Here is a 20,353-nt window from a genome sequence, read left to right as displayed (position 1 = left end):
CTTCAAGGACCTTTTTTGAAATTCTAATGAAAGCTATGGGGCCATCATCCCAGAAAAACACACGAGTGCATATGTGCAAGTATGTTTGTAGACTATTTCAGAGACTTCATAGACCACTTAAGCACTTGGTTTCTAGGTTAGGAACCACTGCTTTCATTTCAATGGTTTGTTAGCTCCCTCCTATTCATAACTTCACAGCTGCAAAAATGACTTCTGTTCCACCACTTTTCTTAGACATTTTATAATCACAGCTCAGCTAAAGCACCGAATTCTTATCAATAAGATAGGTATTGCCTGACCACTCAAGCACTTTATTACTATATTTGCGTGGTCACATTGACTAGCTGTTTTATAGACATTTCTATAAACTATTGATCAGACTTACTATATTAATTTTATGTCACAGTGCATGTGAGTAACTTCTCCCCGGGGCATAGCGCAGTGCTCGAAACAGTCAATATCTTCAGTTAGTTTATGGAATTCAATTTTCTCAAGTCATGGGGCATAAGCCCTAACAGGATCTTTGATACCAATTTTTCTCACGTGTACTTGTTATACATTCAAAAACATTAGCCCTATTTGTTTGGCCAAATCAATCATTATGTAATCTGTATTTGGATTTATGTTTTATTTAAGATTTATGTATTTATTTAAGTAATTTCTACACCCATCATCAGGCTTGAACTTACAACCCCGAGATCAAGAGTTGCATGCTCCTCCATCTGAACCAGCCAGGCGTTCCCCTCCTGTATTTGGATTTCTTTAAATCTGCTTACAGCACCTAGTTCTGTGCCTTGAGCATGCATTGCTTAAGGAGAATGATTCCAACTTGGCTACATAAATCAGTGCCATTTACACACTGAGAAGGATGTTTTTCCTTCCTGTGGAATAAATAATTTTTGGCAATAGAGATACCTGTTATAATTACTTAAAATCATCTTCATATAAATGGCAAACCTTTTGAGGTACTGCAACATCTAATCAAATAAATGCAAAGAAGTTGCCTTGTCTTTTCACAAAGATTGTTTTATTTTAACCAGAGTGATGTAATTAAATACAACAAAAGAAAAATTAGGTAACCAAATAAATATGTTCCTCAGTTCTATAATATTGTATTCATAAGAAAATTTTTAAAAAATAAAATTTCAAAGAGCAGATCATTCAACTGTTTTACAAACTTGATATATAAAAGGCTGTACAACAAGCTCCACAGATACCACAAGCGATACTGGAAACAACCACTTAACAAATAGATTATGCAAAACTAGCACATTCCAAATGGTGGGAACAATCCATTGTAAATTCAGTTAAGTGAAATAGTTTACAGAAGCAGTAAATACTTGTCTGAGAAATTGCAAAGAAAAGCATCCAGCAAATTCTTTCTATGAAAGTTAGAGTTGATAAATATTTAATTAAGCCAAATAGCTCTCTCTAGCAAAATAGAAATTTCCAAGCCTCTTTGAGATATTTTTAAAAGTTGGGTGAAGTGTCACCTAGAGCACTCACTGAGAGAAGAGTCTGTGAATAATTAAGGTTGGTTGCAAACTGGCATGTTACTCAAGGGCAAATGATTTCTGATTTAATTCTAGTCAGTGCTTCTATGGCATTATGATATGATTTTCATCCCCAATACCTGACAGGTTGGTTAAGAACTATGGAAATCACTTTCCAGGTTGACTGAGCACATAAATTCACTGGCATGGTTTGGGATAAGTGACTTCTGAGTAGCAGAAGAATATGAATGAGTAGTCATATGAGTTATGTGATTGATTCGATTATAGGCACTTTATATGTCAATCTGTCTAAACGAATATTGCTATGCTTAAACATCATTAGTAAGATCTGATTTATTTGCCACCTGAAATAAGCTAATATAGATCCCTAGTTTTGAAGATCACCTCTATTATTTGATTTTTTGGCTATGACAGTTTCTGACATATAATATCCCTGAATTTTAAAATAAACCACAATAGGGAGAAGATCACTAAAAATACATAAAATTATACCAAATACCAAGAGAATTGCTTTTTTTTCTGTTAGTACTGACAAAAAGAGTGAAAATGTACTAATAAGAAAAAATTAGCAAACTAGTGATTTTGCCGTTTACAAATTTTGCAATGGACATAAATGGTTTTAAATATCTTTAATAAAGAATATTTGTGCTCAGTAATATAGGTCGAGTCCTTTTGTTTCACTGAGTAAAACAAATGCTTTTCAATTGTGTACTTCATCTTTTTTAGTGAGCTTATGATCTGGGACATGACAGTATTAAATGCATATAATTCAGTAAATATTAAATCAAAATTGGTTATCCATTGTAATGTATGACTATAAATACACATGCTCAAATGCTCTTTAAATGATTAACTAGGGGAAGTGTAACATATTTGTTAGATCCAGACATCAGAAAGAGGACACTGATCATATTTTTAGTCTTAATAAATGGCAACCCATGTTAACTTTCTCCTTAACATGCTTTTACATCTTACTCTCAAGTTTTCTAAAAATAACTAGAGAGAGAGAGAGAACAAATGAGGGCAATTGGGTTCAAGAAACTACCTTTCTTTTCAACATTTATTTGAATTTGTCTTTGTCCTCCAGGTTGAAAATGTGTATGTCAAAAGACTTAAGAATATTCCTTAGAGAGCACCTGGTTAATTTATTACGTCATAAGGGGACCTGAAGGCGAGAATAGTTAAGAACTATGTAAATCATTTTCCAGTCTAAGCAAACATAAAAATCCACTGGCATATTTTGATGTGATTAATCTCTGTTGAGGAAACATGCTATGTATTTAACTTATTGCCTATTGCCTTATCACTAATGATGTAAGAGCTTATATTTGTCATAAAAGTTAACTGTGATATTTCTTATCTTGCTCAGACCCCTCTATATCAATGAGTCTTAAGTGATTTTAGTGAGAAGATCACTTTGTGGGACAAAAGCTGCAAAGGACGGATTGCTCTCTGACTTGTTTCTGCTTATTATTCTTATTCGCAATCATTAGACCAGGCTTTTTATGAGCTGCCAGGGAGATGGGTAATAAACTTAATTATTGTGAGCTAAGCACTGGTTCTTATGACAAACAAAAGCATAATTTCTAGCATGGTATAAAACATGAGCCCTGCAATAGTTCAATTACAGGTTCCCTGGACATCTGTGTGGCTCACACTTGGTATGTAAGTGCTTTTTGGGGGCATCCATGTGGTTGAGACCTAGCAGAATGGAGCTGAGGTATGGAGCTTCAGCCACAAGAAGTGGGGAAGAGTAGAAATGATGTTAATAACTGCACCTTAGAATTCCCTGATTTAGGGTCAAATCGTTTATTGCTAAGATAAGCGAAAAGCTCATTAGGTATCATGAACATATAGGAATCAAGGCCTCAAAGCATTATATCCAAGTGGGATTTGGAATGAAACTGGTGCCATTCCACTTAACTTGAATATGTCAAATGAAATCTTAAATAGTTGGATGAGGTAAGCTAGAGAACAAAATGGGGAACAAATATACCCTAAATAGTATTTTAAAAATAAATAGTTATAAAATATGCCATAAGACAATCTGAATTTAAATACAATTAATACATTGAAAAATATTTATCCCTAAAATATACTTTAAATAATATAGCAAAATGAAAAATTAAAAAAAATTGTAAGTTAATTAGCATCTTTACACCCATAAGCTTATTATGGTCAAATGGCACACACCCGTCTGATAAACTTAATTCTCATTGAACTACCCCATAAGTGTAATGAAATCTCCTACTTTATTAGAATTCACTTTTGACAAATTCGTGAAGCAAGTAGCTAACTCCTTGAGTTGTACCATGTATCACTCAATCTTCTATTATCTGAACATGAAAGTTTTTCCATTTAATTTTCTTAGACTTAGCTTTGGTTTTATAAACCTGACCTATCTATGAGGTAAATTTTTGCTGTTCTGGGTCTGCTTGTCTGAGTGAGTTTTTTCGGTGCTCAACTGGTTCTTCACTCAGTTTAAACTGACCAGTTAGTCTAGCATGATTTTGTCGAGTAAAATGTTTGATTATAGCTCCAGCTACAGCACACAGTAAAACTGAAGACATCCATGTGTCTTGTTTCCTGAGTCTGTTAGTAATTAAAAAAAAAAAAAATTAATGCTCCCACTGCCAGCCAACTAGTAAATGAATTCAACGGGCTAAGTCACTTAGAAGTACCAAGGCATAAAAGATACAAATTCAATTCTTTTCCTCATTTCCTCCTCTTAGAAGCCTGGGTAGTCTCTGTGAGAGGAAAAGGTATAATAGAGGCAAGGGGAGGGAGTATACCCCTTATCACTAAAGTACTAAAAAAGAACATTGGGAAGCGAGAACAATAAACACTTGTGTGTCTTAAGAAGGTGAGCACAGGCAATGTGAAAAAAAAAAATTAAGAACAAAAGCAATGAACTAATCTTCAAAATATTCTGAGAATTCACTGAAAAAACTTGAGCACATAATTTAACCTAGAAATTCTCAGTCTCAGGGTATTATTACTAGTGTTTAGGAAAATTAAAATGGTAATTTGAAAAATAGCATTCCTTATCTTTTGTAAATAGGGATATATTTCTAGAAAAATATAAACATTATACAACTCTAATTGTTAAATTAAAAAATGTTAAGTACCTTGAATGATAAGGAGATTCAGACGTTGTGTAATTTTATAAATGGTCTACTTCTCGTGATAAGCTAAATGCTTTTTTACTTCTGTCAAAAGAGAGTATTCTATCTAAAAAGTAGGATGGGTATTTAGGTGTTTTCATGTTAATCACTAAAATATGAGGGTAGAATACAAACTAAAGTTACAAATAGTAAAGTTGCAAGTTAACCAGGTATATAAATCCACTTAAGAAACAAAATCTAAATAGCCAAGGAGTCAAAAGTTATTGTGCCTTCTTCATAAAGATACTTAAAATGAGGAAGAATATAAATTAACAAAACAAATGAACAAAACACAAATTAATAAGAAATTATTTACAAAAGTAAAGAAAAATCAAGTGCAAAGGCAAGGGTCTGATTCAGTTGTCCACTAAACTGTTTCTAGCCTTGTATTTCTGCAAGTCTGTTCAGTTCTTCTGATTCAAACTGCTTTAAACACCATCTTGTGGACAAAAGGAGGTATATCACAGGTTTTCAACAGATGAGAAAGACTGCAGAAAAGCTAAATCTTATTTAACTCCTAAAACATATTCATAAAAAAAATATTTTATAATCCAAACATCAAATGACATTTTTTACAACATATCTTAAGATAATTACTTAATCTCTACAATAAATGACAAAAATTGTATTTCAACAACATCATGAAATAGAGAAATAAGCATATGGGGTTAAAGTCATTAAATTACTGTGATCACATGGTGAAAGATTTCAAAGGTTAAGACTGGCTGTGTTTCTCTTATGGTTAGTAAAAAATAGTTAATGTCCTCAATAGGAAGGAACAATGAACACACTCATGAATCATTCTTCCTTTTTCTTTAGATTCCAAAGGCTATGAATATTAATTAAAATCATATCTTGTTCTTTGCATGGAAATATTTCTATCTGAAAGTGTTAACTGATCTTGGTATAAAATGTTACACTGGAATCCAAACATACTTATATAGAGCAAACCCAGTTTTAATTACTAACTGTCATCATGACCTATAATTACTCTGGAGTCTAAACAAGAGCTAATTCAGGACATCTGGTAATTCTTCTTCCCTGCTGTGGACACTACTGACATCTTCTGAAAGTAAACAAATAACAAATGCTTTGGAATGGAATATAATGATGTAAGAGAGTTTGCAACCACCAAGTTATTTAGGGGAAAATTTCCCACCCTACTTTGAGGCCTTAATTATCCACTTTATTAATATTAAGGGAATTAGGCAATTGCCATATGTCCACTTCATTTGGTGTATTAGCTGGGCCCAGCCATTCTCGTCACTCTTGGTTGCAGATCATGTGAGACAAGAACAAGCGTTGGCAGGTAAATGATACGGTAGGGTGAGAGGGGCTCGTTCCATGTGGACACAGTCCCATTTCTCTACTTATGCCAAAGGTAGATTAAGTCATGCAGCAGTTATAAAAAAAATGGGCTCGAATCAATGAACTCTACTTTGTAATATGCATCATATGACATGACATTCCCCATACCCCTTAAACCACCTGAATAAATCCAAATTCTTGAAACAGGAATAAACCAGCTCAGCATTAACGGAACTTAAAAAAAGAAAGGTTCCTAAATATACAATTTGTAAGAAAGGATGCATGACATATTCTGTGGAATAAAAATGAACAGAATTTATAAAACAAGAAAATGAACTGAGTCTTTTTACGCATATGTTAGACTCAAAGAAAACAAAGAAAAATACATTGATCACCATCAGCAAAAAAAAGTTCATGAAGACATGAAAACACTAAAATAAGTACTTCTGGATTAGCAAAGAGGCAAAAGGATAAACAACCTATTAATCAATGTGAAAAAATAATCCTTGAAAACATATAAAATGTGTAGCTTCATGACAAATTCAAGTACATTAAGGAGCGGCAGAGGAGTTGTAAGCTTTTAGAAAATTCAAAAAATTAAAGTTCAACAAATTAAAAGCTCAAGATATACACATAGCACCAGATTTTGGGTCTGTATACATTTTTTGGAGGGATAAAGTATCATTTTACTAAGAAAATGCAAATGTATATTCCAATTGTGTAAGTCTAAAACACAGCACCATTGTAGGTATTGCACAGGAAAGAAAATGAAGAAGAAAATCAATTTAAAGGTAAAAGCATTTGAAATAAATAAAATAACCTCAGAGAATAAAAGAAACAAACTTGGGATTTAAATATACAACATAATTCGATACGAAATAGCTAGAAGGCTGTATGTACGCACAGCCATGTAGACAGGGCCTGACCAGCGGTTCGTTCATCTATAACGAAAACCAGTTCAAATCATGGGTGCATTTGAACAAAAGCCTCCCTACACAACCCCGTTCACAGCTTTTTCCAATTTCAGTGGGCTCACCTTTCTAAATTCATTTTTCAATTAATACGTAAAAGCAACCATTCTAGCCTGTTTTAGCCAAACTGGAATCTGCACTGCTGTTTGAAGAGATGGGGCCTCATTTCTGTGGCAGGAGGACTCTGGGTATCCTGCTCACAGCATCTGTGGGACCCACTACTTAGATTTCGGCAACATCCTCATGTCCAATGTTTTAGAAAATCAGTTGTCTTCAGCCTCTCAAAATAATGGACGACTAGGCAATAAAAATAGCATTCAGTAAGTATCTGGGTTGGTGATCACTGTACCGTCATTCCCTGTCAGAGGACATGGTCTTTACAGTGCCTGTTGTTTCCCCTGAAGTTACTGCTAACTCTTTGGTCTGAGTGCTACTTGCATATCCGGTCCCATGGCTTTCCTTTGCCGCCCTGTACCTCTTTCCGCAGCCTCTGGAGAACAGTTTCTCCATAAGAGCTTCTGGGCGTCACCTCCTCAATACACATCTGCAGACACCACACAATCATCCTCTAGGCCAAGGGGTTTCTTTCCCAAGTGCCACAAATCCCGTCCTTTGTTCTGATGGCCAGTTCTTGTCTTAAAATCTGAGAATGATCCGGTTGGAACCGATAATGGATACAAGGGCCCAAAGACCTTGCTAGGCCATTTAGCTTCAAAGGTACCAAAGACAGCTTGATGTCTTCACCATCAAACACCTCTTAGGGAAAACAGCCTTTTGTTTCCCAAATGAGAAACTCAGTGAAGAGACTGCAGTGTTGGGCTTTTCTTGTGGAACTCTTGTACAATTGGACTTTGTTCCCCTCTTTTCATGCAGTACGTATTCATGCCAGTGGTGATTGCTTTGAACTGAGCTCATTATACAGAATTAACAAAATCATTTCAGTAGTTGGCTATGGTAGGTTTTGAGCTCCCTGATAAAATAGCCTCCTGGGTTTCTTCCAAAATGAGTTATGAAGTGAAGCTCTTATCGCCTACCTATTTCTCCACATAAGCAGGATGGATATAAGGTGGTACAAGTATTCTTTGGCTACAAAACGTAGTCAAAAAACATTGAGCAGAAGCAATGCAGTATGTCAAAAAAGTTGAAATCTTTAGCAATGATGGTAAATGTAAGCCCCAAGAAAACTTTAAGTCTGAAACTTTAAAATTCAGAAATCAAAGGCCAAATACAAGTTGATGAGACTAGAAAATGTACATCACCATCAGCCTACTAAATCATAAGATGTAATTTCATCTAGAAGAAGAACTAATGACAAGATTTGCTTGTGTTTTTCATAGAAGATCCTGAATGAAAATCATAGCAGTGGTGAAGCAAAACATATGGAATGAATTTGGGAAAAGCTAAAAATGCTGATATCCCAATTACTATAAGAATAGGATTCCGATTGTTTTTAATGTCTGGCCTACCAAAAACAAATAAAAAAAGCCACCCATATATCATGAGGGTTTGACAGTATTATGATAGCTCCAATGCCAAGTCTTCCTCAGGTGTGTTTATTTCCCACCTGTCCGCTGACGGGCATGAGACACAGGATAGAAGCAATCTTCTGGATTACATCTTCCACTAGGTCCTGGGGGGCCCTGGGGACCTGGGGCACCTGGTGAGCCTGGCAAACCCGGAGCTAATGAAATAAAAGACCCCCATCAGAATGCAGATCACTTATGGCTCTTCCTCCCTCACTCCAACCAACACAGGTCATTCAACTTCACCTGTAGCAACATATATGGGCCACAGGCGAGAAGGTGTGGTTCCTGTTTTTAGAGGCTTGCTTGTGTTGTGAAGATAGTATCACTATTACCTGAAGTCCCAGGAAGACCCGGGCTCCCTGGAAGCCCAATTCCAGGCTCCCCTCTTTCTCCTTTCTGTCCTCGGTAGCCTAAATGAGAGATACATAAAAAGAGAGACACAAGAAGTAAGAGTGTTCTATGGCAACAGAGCGCGTGCAAGAATCATGTTGTTAGTCTATAATATTTATGTTGTTCCTTCACTTAACATAAATAGCATATTGGCTATCTGTTTTGCATTATAATCATTTTAGGCTTACAAGTCAAACAGACTAGGTGCAATAGGCAACAAGGATCTTAGAAATATGCAGCTACTGTACAAGTTCCAGCTAGTCAAACTATGGATGGTGAGATTTTTGGCACTGAAAATGATACCCAAGTAACTCAAATCAATCATTCATATCATCTTTCAAATAGCTATGACAAGGTGCGTGAACCTTTCCAATAAGAATTCTGACTGGGGGGTAGGTACAGGCTAAATATAAGAAGTGTACTGAAAGAGTTTGCTTAATATGAGGACAAGATGATATGACAACAAGAATGTGGACCTTAGTCCAAGAATTAAAGGGAATGAAAGGAACAAAAATTCATGATTTTATTTTATTTTTTTTTTTTAATTTTTTTTTCAAAGTTTATTTATTTTTGGGACAGAGAGAGACAGAGCATGAACGGGGGAGGGGCAGAGAGAGAGGGAGACACAGAATCGGAAACAGGCTCCAGGCTCTGAGCCATCAGCCCAGAGCCCGACGCGGGGCTCGAACTCACGGACCGCGAGATCGTGACCTGGCTGAAGTCGGACGCTTAACCGACTGCGCCACCCAGGCGCCCCCAAAAATTCATGATTTTAATAAATGACAGTAAGAGTGCGAGTATATGTAAATCCAGCAATCTCAGAAGTCGGGAGAGGACAAATCAGGTCTTTGTTCAAATTACTTACTGTAACGACATTACATGCTTTCTAAGGAAAGTTAAAACAGCAACCTTGTGTTTTAACATAGGTGTCCCAGTAGTTCTTTAGAAAGCAAGGACATTAAGGGATTCATCTAAGCTCACTTCATCAATTTAAGATTCTTTAACCAAAATGAACTAGGTCTAAGATCTGTATACATATTAAGATAAAATCATTCTTATTCTTGATTGTACTTGTTGTCACCTGAGCTAGACGAATGCAGAGGAATTTATGCCTCTGGGAGCCCTTATCTCTGCTTTAATAAAGCAGAAAGACAAATACCACATGATTTCACTTACATGTAGAATATTAGAGACAAAACAAATAAATAACTAAACAAACAAAAGTGGAATCTGACCTATAAGTGCAGAGAACAAACTGGTTCTGGAGGTAGGTTCTAGATGGTTGCTAGTGGTAGGAGGGGTGGGAGAATGGGCACGATGGGTGGACAGGAATGGGAGATACAGGCTTCCAGTAATGGAAAGAGTAAGTCACAGGAATAAAAGGTACAGCCTAGTGAGTATAGTCAATGGTATCGTAACAGTGTTATATGGTGACAGATGGTAGCTACACTTGTTCTGAGAACAGCATAATGCAGAGACTTGCTGAATCACTATGTTGTACACCTGAAGCTAACATAACATTGTTGTGTCGACTGTACTTAAAACAAGAGAGATCAAATTGTAAAATAAATAAATAAATAAATAAATAAATAAATAAATAAATAAATAAATGGCATAAAACACTTTTTATCCGTGTTTTGTATATCGGCATCCATGTAAGTCTTTGTTTGATGAAAAGGTTTTGTGGCTATAAGAGTTTCACGATGATGGTAAATAGTTTCATTTCCAACTTTCCATACTTAAACAACAACTTAAAGACAACTCTTAGTCCCAAATGAACAAAGCTGTCATGCAGAAACATGCAAACATACAACAAAGATAATAAGGAGAGTATCTCAGTAGGAAAAGTAGGTCCTGACCTAGTTGTGCCTTTTTGTAAAGGTGTATTATTACAGCAAAATATAGTAAGAGGAGAAATTTTAATGTTTTCTATGAGCAGTATGTAAAAGAAATTATTTCCAACAATTTGAGAATTAGACATCAGTTTTGGGGTTACCATCTTCATTTTTCATTGACCATGCAGTGTATACAGTATAAATGAAATAATATTAGCAATGTAATCCCCACACCATTATTTTTTGACTTTGGAGGTATCACAAGATCATAAATGTGAAAACAGTGGAAAAGAAGTAAGTAAGTAATTGAACAGTAAGTAATTTGAACATATTTTGAGATGCATATTGGAAATACATCCAGTGGGAAATTTTCACACGTTTATACCTGAAAACTGTTATAGATATTCAATACAATCTTAGATTTGAGAAATAATAGTGGTTGGAACATGTGGCATGATATTTTAAGTTGATACATATTCAAATTTTAAATATTACTAGAATTTCTTTTACATAAGTGACTTTCATTTAATTTGTGTGAACAACAAGGAAGAATGCTTATAGTTAGGGTCATTTGAAAGCACTCTTCCAATTCCATTATTTAGACATTTCTACAGTAAAATAACATTTGTTACATGAGGTATATTCATCCTGGTCTATTATGAAAGATTGAAAAGTTGACCCTTAAGTTATTTCAGTAAGTGCTTAAGACCACAGGCTAAAGAAATGAGGAAGAAAGAAAAAAACATTATGACTTTTAATTACGAAGTGTATTAACAAGACTGTAACACAATTCCAAATGGAGACCATATCTGCTAAAACCTACACACTCAAATTCAGCTATCATATTTTAATATAATGCAAAAATTTATTTTTCCATGTGGATTTCAGGGCATATAGTATCACAAAACAAGAAACAGTAATTCGCGTATTTATATAATAGGGTAACATTTACATTTCTCCTGTCAAATGCAATGATTTATTTGTACAAAGCTCTCAGTTCATTAGGTTAGTAACTATCTACTATTGCTGTTGAATTGTACAAGCACATGAGAGCTGTTATTCTCATATTTCCTAATAAGGTCTCAAGCTAGTTTCTTATGAAGGCTGCCTTAAAGCCATAGGGTCTTACTTTATAATTATTTCACAACAAAACTTCAGATAGGAATGCTAATAAAGTCCATAAGAGCTTTCCTGTTTTCTAGAATTAAGCTTTTTACCCCTTTAGGCCTCTCTTGAAATTTGGAAAAAAATAAAAGGCAGCTCTGTCAATGGATATGTATTTTCATGGCCTATAAAACTGCAGGTGACAGTGTGATATCATTGTAACTTATGTAGGAAAAGAAAACAAAGAAGTGTCCTAATCTACAGCATCTAGATATAGTAGTCATTCAAGAAACCTGGTGCTTGTTGTAGTTTGGATGATAGACTTCATGTATTTTCAGTAGAGATTTCTGTGTCAACCCCAGCTGTGCATCTGTATGTGTACTGGACAAATGGAGCCATGAAGTGTTTCCAACATTTTGGCGGGGGGAACAATTCTTCATGTGGGGCCCTGCAGCACACCTTACAAGCTATTCAGCCTCCTCGGTCCCAACCTACTCACTGACTACAGTGCCCCTCAGTGATTTTGCCACACACGCCTCCTATTTCCTAAGGCCCTTACCGCTACAAAATCTGAAAGGTCAAATCTGTATCAGTCAAATGAACTATGCTGTGGGTCACTGGCTGACAAGTAACAGAAGGCTTTCTTCATTATAAACCAATAACAGCAAAGCTTTAAAAGTTCAAACGTGAGAACAACCATTCCCAATAGTGTCTTTTCAAAATGGATGGGAGACACATGGAGTGGCTGGATCTGTTTCCTCCTGCTAACTCCACATCTACTCACCGGGTGGGGTTCTTTCTGAAATGAATAGGGCTTTAAAGTGTAGCATCTGCCCTTCAGAATTTTCACAGAGGTGGAGAATCAGTTGGATTTGGAAAAAGTTTAAATAAATTTCTTTCTCATAAAACTTGCCCAGGAGGATAAGATCTGTTAGGAATATTCGCCTCTCTTGTTTGTATATGGAAACCCAGCTGGATCATGCCACTCAGGCTTCTCTGATCCTAGTGTGGCACTTCCTTGCTCACCCCTGGTGCACAAGCAGTCAGGCCCTACACCACAGATCTGAGGTGGGAATGAACACCAAGAAAAGTTCTCTCAGTGCGCAGAGGGGAGGCAATCATCTGAATCCCACGGGATGGTTAAGATATAAATCTGTCTGGAAACGCTTTTGAATTAAAAAGACGTCAACAATCACCCTCTTTGGGGATTCAGGGAAAATGCAAATGAAGTGTCTCAACTCAGAATCATGGTGGTTTCTATTTTCACTGCAAGAAGACCAGGGCACCAAAAGAGGATCCACAAGTTTTCATTCTCCGAATCACGGTAGGAGAATTACCTCCCTTTTTTTTTTAACTAGGATGGAGTACTTAACATACTAGTCGAACATATGCATCAACCTTCTTATTGCTCTCTGCATGTCTCCTACTTCTCAGGACAGACATGGGAAACTCGGCAGACCCCTTTAAATTTCTGTCTTGCTCTTAAAATAGTAAGATGGCAAAGCACTCATTCTACATACACATTCCAATACAAACCAGTTGATTTATTTTTTTTAAAAAAGTTTATTTACTTTTGAAAGAGAGAGAAAGACAACATGAGCTGGGGAGAGGCAGAGAGAGAAGGAGAGAAAGAATCCTACATGGGATCCTTACTGTCAGTGCAGAGCCCTGTGTGGAGCTTGATCTCATGAAACTTGAGACCATGACCTGGGCTGAAATCAAGAGTCAGATGCTTAACCAACTGAACCACAGGTGCCCCCAGACCACTTCATTTTAAGTGAAAATGGATTTCTTTCCTAAAAAAATACTGAAAAAAAAGTCCCTTGGAAATTTCAGAAGAGCCACCATCAACCGGAATCCATGAGTGGGCAGAACACGCTGTGCTGTGCTTGATGCCCACACTTTCTTTCCCTTTCTGTGCTGCATTTCTCACTTCCTTCTTTTCTCAAACTCAATCATCGTGTGTCACGAAGAGGACTAATTCAGCCAACAGCATCTGATGCCTGCAATGGATACTAGGGTAACAGTTTTATATGCATTTTGTTTCTTTTCTTTTGGAGAAAACTTTTAAATCAGGCACAGCAAAACTTTGAACTTCATCTTCTCAACACTTCATGTCTATTTCTCTCCAGAGAAAAACCCTTCAATTACTTATGAACCCTTGGAGAGACACCAAAAATCAAATGGCACCTCTTGTTTTCTTTTTTGCAGCAAGATTTCTTGGTGGCTTTATCAGCATAGCATGACTATAGGCAAATATTCCTTAAAAATGAACCCATTTTATGTAAGTTGTATTTTTCTGCTGCCTTTCTAGCAAATTTAACAAATACTAAAAAGGAGCTATCATATGAAAGTTGAGGAGGCACCTGAGTTACAATGATATTGTCTGTTACCAGAAACTCCACAGTGGGACACCAAGTTTTGTCAATTTTAGGTATATGTGCTCAGGGACGAGCACAAGTTTTGTCAATTTGACTAAATGCTGGTTTTAAAAAAGTTGGAAATCATGTGGGGAAGTCCTTTCAATTCAAGCATTGCATCCAAAAGCCTTATCAGGAGTAGAAGTAGTCTAGAAGATTTCTTAAGCAAAATAGATCCCACAGAAATCTTCTGCCAAAGGGAAGGTAAGTAGATTGGTGAATAGAAGTCTTTTTCCAAAAGCTTCACTGACATGGCTGACTTTGCATTGCTTCTGACTGAGTCTTCCAGATGGGCCTTCCCGTGGGGAGGGAGCCTGGACACAGGTATTTGTGTGGATAGGTGACTCCAGTTCCTGAACTATTTTCCTCGATAATTCAGATTTTTCTATGTTCTTGTCCTCTCAAACTACAACTGTTTGAAACAGCAGTCCATATTTTTTCTGTTATTGGTGTTAACAGTTCTTATCCATCACGTGGCTTGAAACATCACCCATCTTTAGTTGGGCTTTCAAGCTCTTTGTTCCAGGTTCATAGACTATGACTTCAGAACAGACCCAACTAGTGAAAGGTAAGAAAATACCCACCACACAACCATGTACACACGGAAGGCCACACCTGATTCTATACATATTCTTCCAACTATTGGCCAAAACTCTCTATGATCTAAGGGAAAGGTAGAATATTCTGTTTAGTTTAGGAGAACTAGAATGATGCTACTGTTGTTTTACACTGTGCTAAGTAAACCAAAAGCCTTGTCAGCTGTGACTGAAGGGTAACACTCTAACAGACCCTGTGATTAGAGATATAGTTATTGTTCTTTTAGGGGCGGAGGGGCCTGTCAATCACTTGGGCACTTCCTAAGGAAAACCAGACTCATGTTACAGAGAAGCAGTAGGAAGGACAGTGAACTACTGAAAGAAAAAGAATTCTCTGTATATATAGTATTTTGGAATGTATTCCTATGTAGTTTTGATGTTCACCTCTGTTTTCTCCTTTACACAAACTTGAGCTCCTCCATGGTAACACAGGAAGAAGAGTTTCCCTGGTTTTGTCTTTCATGGTATGTACTCACTGGATTTAAAACTTCCTTATCAGAATTGCGGATCCCCTAAACAGGGCTGATTTGGCCTCTCTACCAATTGCTAACCGTATTTATAGAAAATGGCCTTGCGAGCTTTAGTCAAGCTATGTTCAAAATCATGTCTTCAGTCAAGCTGTCATCAGCGGAACAATAATTTTTTGCCAATTTAGTGAAGTTTTGCTTTAAAAATTTTTAGAAACCATATTAAGAAGGATTCTAACGTTTCTCAAAATTTTACTTGGACCTAAATCATTACTTACAGTAGCATCTCGTAAGACCCTTTCCTCAGTTTCTTCAAGATACTACAATGATTCTTGTTGTTGTCCAACTTACATCAATAGGGAGGCATAAACAATGCTGATTCCCACAAAATAATGATATATAAGCCCACATTGTTGGTGTTATTCTTATAACAAATATTATTATCAAAATACATTTATATTAGCAGGTAATTATTAGTCAGTTTTAAGCTTGACATAGTAATAGTTAAAAATTGACTTCTAGAATGTCAAATATTAACAAAATAGTCTATATTTATTCATTACCTATGTTTGTGTAATGTATATATATAATATATATTATATAGATACATAGAGACACATATATTTTTGCTTTAAGTGTGATTAACATGTTCTAACTACTGAGCTTTAAAAAGCTGGTAAATAAATATTGTATCTGAAAACTTACCTTGAGGTCCAGGGTCTCCTGGTGGCCCAGGTAATCCATCCTTTCCTGGTGGACCAGGCCTCCCGTGAGCTTGAGCAGCCAACATTGCTGCTGGCAGCTTGAGCTGAGATAGGAACACAGCCATCCTCTCTTCATTTATGAAAGAAAAAAAATACAGCATGTAATACAAATATTTTTACATCAAAATTTTTCATTTTTTTACATGAAATTCAACAAAAAACAATCTTATTTGGTTTTCAATTTAAGTGCATCTAATTTACTAACTGGCCTGACTGCTGAGAGTTGTTTTGTTGATTGGTCAAACAAACTGGATTGTACAAAGTTGTCTGAATATAAATGAAGACCACCTGTGCCGATCAGACGGTCTGAGAATTTTCAGTGCTTCAGAGATGTAGCAAGTCTACTGGACAAAACACTAGCTTGGAATCTAATTAACCTTTGGTAATGACTTGTGGCTAGAATTTTAGGTTTATATTAAAAGATGGTTTTAATAATAAATTTAACTCACTTTCCAGCAATGTTGTAAATGTATGTGGTCATTTAAAATATGTTTATGAATTCCTGACATTCTTTTCCAAATGGAATTAGGCTCTGCCTATTCTTGAGTCTGCGCTGGAGTTACTTTCCATTTCAAATGAGTAGAGGAAAGCAGAATTGACAGTATGCAAGTAGGGAAATTAAGTCATAAAAGGCACCATGGTTTCCTGGCTGCTCTCTCTCTTGGATTGCTCAGAGTGAGACTGCTCACTCTGGGGAAAGCCAGGTGCTCTGTCGTGAGGGCATTTAAAAAGTCCCATAGAGAGTCCCACTTGGGAAGAACTGAGGCCACCTGCCAACATCCACATGAGTGAACTTGGAAGTGGATCTTCCGGCCCCAGTCAAGCCTTCAGATGACTGCAGCCCTGGCTGACATCCTAACTGGAGCTTCATTATAGACTCTGAGCCAGAACCACAAAATTAAACAACCTTCAAGTCCCTGACCCACAGAAAATATGAGATTATAAATGTTAGTTGTCTTAAGCTACTGAAGTTTTGAGGTATTTTCTTATGCAGTAAGAGATAATTCATAGGATATGTGACACTTTATATCCTTGAATAAAACTGCATTATTAATAGATTTGTACAGAAAAAAATGGTCATTGGCTCCATGTTCACTATGATTTCACTATTTAATTTCTATACTGGGAAAATATTGTACTTTGTCAACAACTAAAATTTGCCTCTTTTAAAAAAAATGTCTATTATATACCCTCAATATTATCCTTTTTTTTCTGGTTTGATTTCCAGTTAGTCCCATTATTCAGTCATGATTTTACTTTTTTTTTTTTTTTTAAATTTTTTTTTTTTCAACGTTTATTTATTTTTGGGACAGAGAGAGACAGAGCATGAACGGGGGAGGGGCAGTGAGAGAGGGAGACACAGAATCAGAAACAGGCTCCAGGCTCCGAGCCATCAGCCCAGAGCCCGACGCGGGGCTCGAACTCACGGACTGCGAGATCGTGACCTGGCTGAAGTCGGATGCTTAACCGACTGCGCCACCCAGGCGCCCCTCAGTCATGATTTTAGTAGGGAGTATGCTAATTGGGCCAAGGGAAAAAAGGTACAGATGAGCATGGTCTCACTAAATTCCATTTGTAGACAGAGTAAAAACAACAAAAAGTTTCTATACATTTCTGTGAACCTGAAGAAAACACTGAAACTAAGACACACAAGTTATGAGAGGTTGACAAATTATCCAGAACATTTAGAAATGTCAATAAAAATAACAATCTTTTGTAGGTGTTGAGTGATGTGACCTTTATGAATTGAATACTTCCCCAAAAAGCAATGCTGCCTTCCCAAGGGACGTATTGTCATTTGCCCTTTTGTTCATTCACCAAACTTCCTGGAACTGTTTGGTGAGTGAACACTGCTGATCTAGGTCCTAAAGGAAGAATCCAGAGAGGGAAGTGAGGACAGATTAAAGGGGCTTCTATAAGGTGAGTTCAGTCACCTTAGGAAGTAGGTGAGTACTTCCTATAATGGAAGTATCATTATGGGTGGCACAGGTGTCATGCAATTATTAATACTATACTTAGACACTTATTAATAAGTCAATAATGCTTTGCATAAAAGTGAGTTGTTACAGAACATCAGTGTACCAATAACTCATGAAATTGAAAGGATCTGGAAACTGAGGAAGTTCAAAGAAAATGGAAATGCAAAAATATAAATAAGAATTTTCACTCTAAAATAAATTCCTAAACAAGACAAATCATTAATTACATTAATTAAACATCCTCTGTAAGCAGAGCCCTGTATTGGGTATTTTATACTTTCTGCATTAAGTGCTCTTGTTCAGGAATCCCAAAGAAAGCCTGAAAGAGAGTCTCATCCTATACCAACTACTATTCATGTTTTATAAGCCCCATATGCTATAAAGATTATTTGCTGATAAACTTTATTTTATGACTAAAACTTGTTCTGTAATATAAGACATTCCTTCTCAGAATTGCGTTTTTGAATGATCATTCCAAGATTGCACTTATTATTATTGACCTCTTAGTTATAAATCCCACATAGGCCATTGTCCAGTTCAGTTTTTCCTCAAAACCATAGTCAATATTTTACTACCGTAGAAATTAATTTTAGTGAAATCATTAATGCAAATTAATCCAAAGCCCATTATAAATACAATCTATCATTGGATTCTTTATTTAAATTTGCTTGGTTTGTTTATGTTTTATATATCTCACATTTAACATATAGAATATAAACATAACTAGATTAAAAACTATGAGATCATGACCTGAGCCGAAGTTGGACACTTAACCAACTGAGCTACCCAGGTGCCCCATCAGTACAATTTTTCTTAATTTGAGACATATCTCCTTGAATACCTTCAATGTCTAAACACAAATATTCACAGTACTAGTTTTTTTCCTCTTTAATGTCTGAATTGAATTTACAAGTAATTTGCTTTAGGTGGTTTTTAATATTTTTAGTAAAACAGAATTCTTTTAAATAGTTACTTCTGGCTGTGAATTATCTAGCTTTAAGATACACTAAGAAATAGTCATTTAGCAAAATGATAATTACTTCTTCTGAACCTTATCCTAATGCCCTATAATTTAAAATAATATGTTTTTGAGCCTCTAAATAAATTGTTAAGACCTGTATTCTTAATTGCCTTTCTTCTGTTTTCAGTGATCTTTGGTCAATTAAACTGTTTTTGGGTATGCTTTCTAACGAGGCAGGAAATTGAAGAATTCAGATAGGAGCTTACGTAAACCAAACACATATTCTATCTGCCAATGCAAACCTAGAGCAGTCACTCTAACAAAGACCGATGACTTGCCTTCCTCAAAGAATGGGCTCATCAACATAATGCAGACATTAATATTAATGTGTTGGTAAACTATATTATGGGGAGAGTGAAGGGTCATTCAGACGTCATCTGGCCCATGTCTACCTTCTATTTCACAGACAGAATCTGTAAATATTTTGAAACAGAAATTCATCGTTTTTTTCTGATGCCCACTCAAATGTTTAATTGCCCATTTTATTGTACAGCTTCAACTTACTTTCTTTTGTAATTCTATTATAAAAACAGAAAGTAGTTAATGAGTATTTCCCTTGGGAAATCAGTCATCTACTTGATCATATTGTTACCTCTTAGCCTTCAGGTTAAATAACTTTTACTCATAGACTTGGTAATCTGTTTTGTAAATCACTTTTTGGCTTTACTATTTCAGGGCTTTTCCATACTTCTCTTAAATGTGGAAACCAAAATTAGATACAGTTTTCTCCTAAGGGGCAAAAAATATCAGGAGAGTAATTTCCTTTCATGTCTTAAATAATTACTTTCTAGTTTCATTTTAACTGTTAGTTCCACAGTATCATCTGGTGGATTCATATTCATTTTGTGGTTCATCATAACCCAAAGGTTGTTACTGCTAACATTTATTTCTGGCCTAATCCTTTGCTACTTTTGGAAGCATGTCACATTGAAATGTTATTGTGGGTAAAAACGGTGGATGAAACACAAACACATGCACGTGAATCCCTGTAAAGCAATAGGAAGGCATTTTTTAAAGATGTAAAAGCACAAGAATGGGGAGAATATGAAAGAAGACAGCACAACAAAATTTTGGAGGCCGAGAACTAGATAGCTGAGTGACAGATGCCTTAGCGGACTCAAGAAAACCAAATCTTTATGCTAGAAACTGAGAAACAACCTGTTTTAAATCACAAAATCCTTAAGAGGCTCAAGAATTGGCAACACAAGTTACATCTGAAGGTGTGGTAAAGGAGGGAGAACTAAAATAAGAATTAGCTGAAAGCCTGTTTAAGAAGTAGTCTTAGAAATTCCTT

At 36.0% G+C, this 20,353-nt stretch overlaps 1 protein-coding gene across 1 annotated transcript in view; it reads right to left on the bottom strand.

The window, feature by feature from the left end:
* Positions 1-1,005: 1,005 nt before the first annotated feature.
* COL19A1 (collagen type XIX alpha 1 chain) overlaps positions 1,006-20,353 on the bottom strand; it is a 349,065-nt gene continuing 329,717 nt past the window's right edge. Inside the window, exons 50-52 of the mRNA XM_086707174.1 lie at positions 16,001-16,129; positions 8,816-8,893; positions 1,006-8,638 (exon numbers count right to left, since the gene is read on the bottom strand). Coding sequence (XP_086563300.1) covers positions 8,511-8,638; positions 8,816-8,893; positions 16,001-16,129 — 335 coding nt within the window. The 3' untranslated portion in view covers positions 1,006-8,510. The remainder of the gene's footprint in view (positions 8,639-8,815; positions 8,894-16,000; positions 16,130-20,353) is intronic.

This window comes from Puma concolor, chromosome B2 (assembly GCF_028749965.1).
Source record: "Puma concolor isolate L17-30 chromosome B2, mPumCon1.1.hap2, whole genome shotgun sequence".
In the NCBI taxonomy this organism is placed as follows: Eukaryota; Metazoa; Chordata; class Mammalia; order Carnivora; family Felidae; genus Puma; species Puma concolor.
This window is presented reverse-complemented; position numbering and strand designations above follow the sequence as displayed.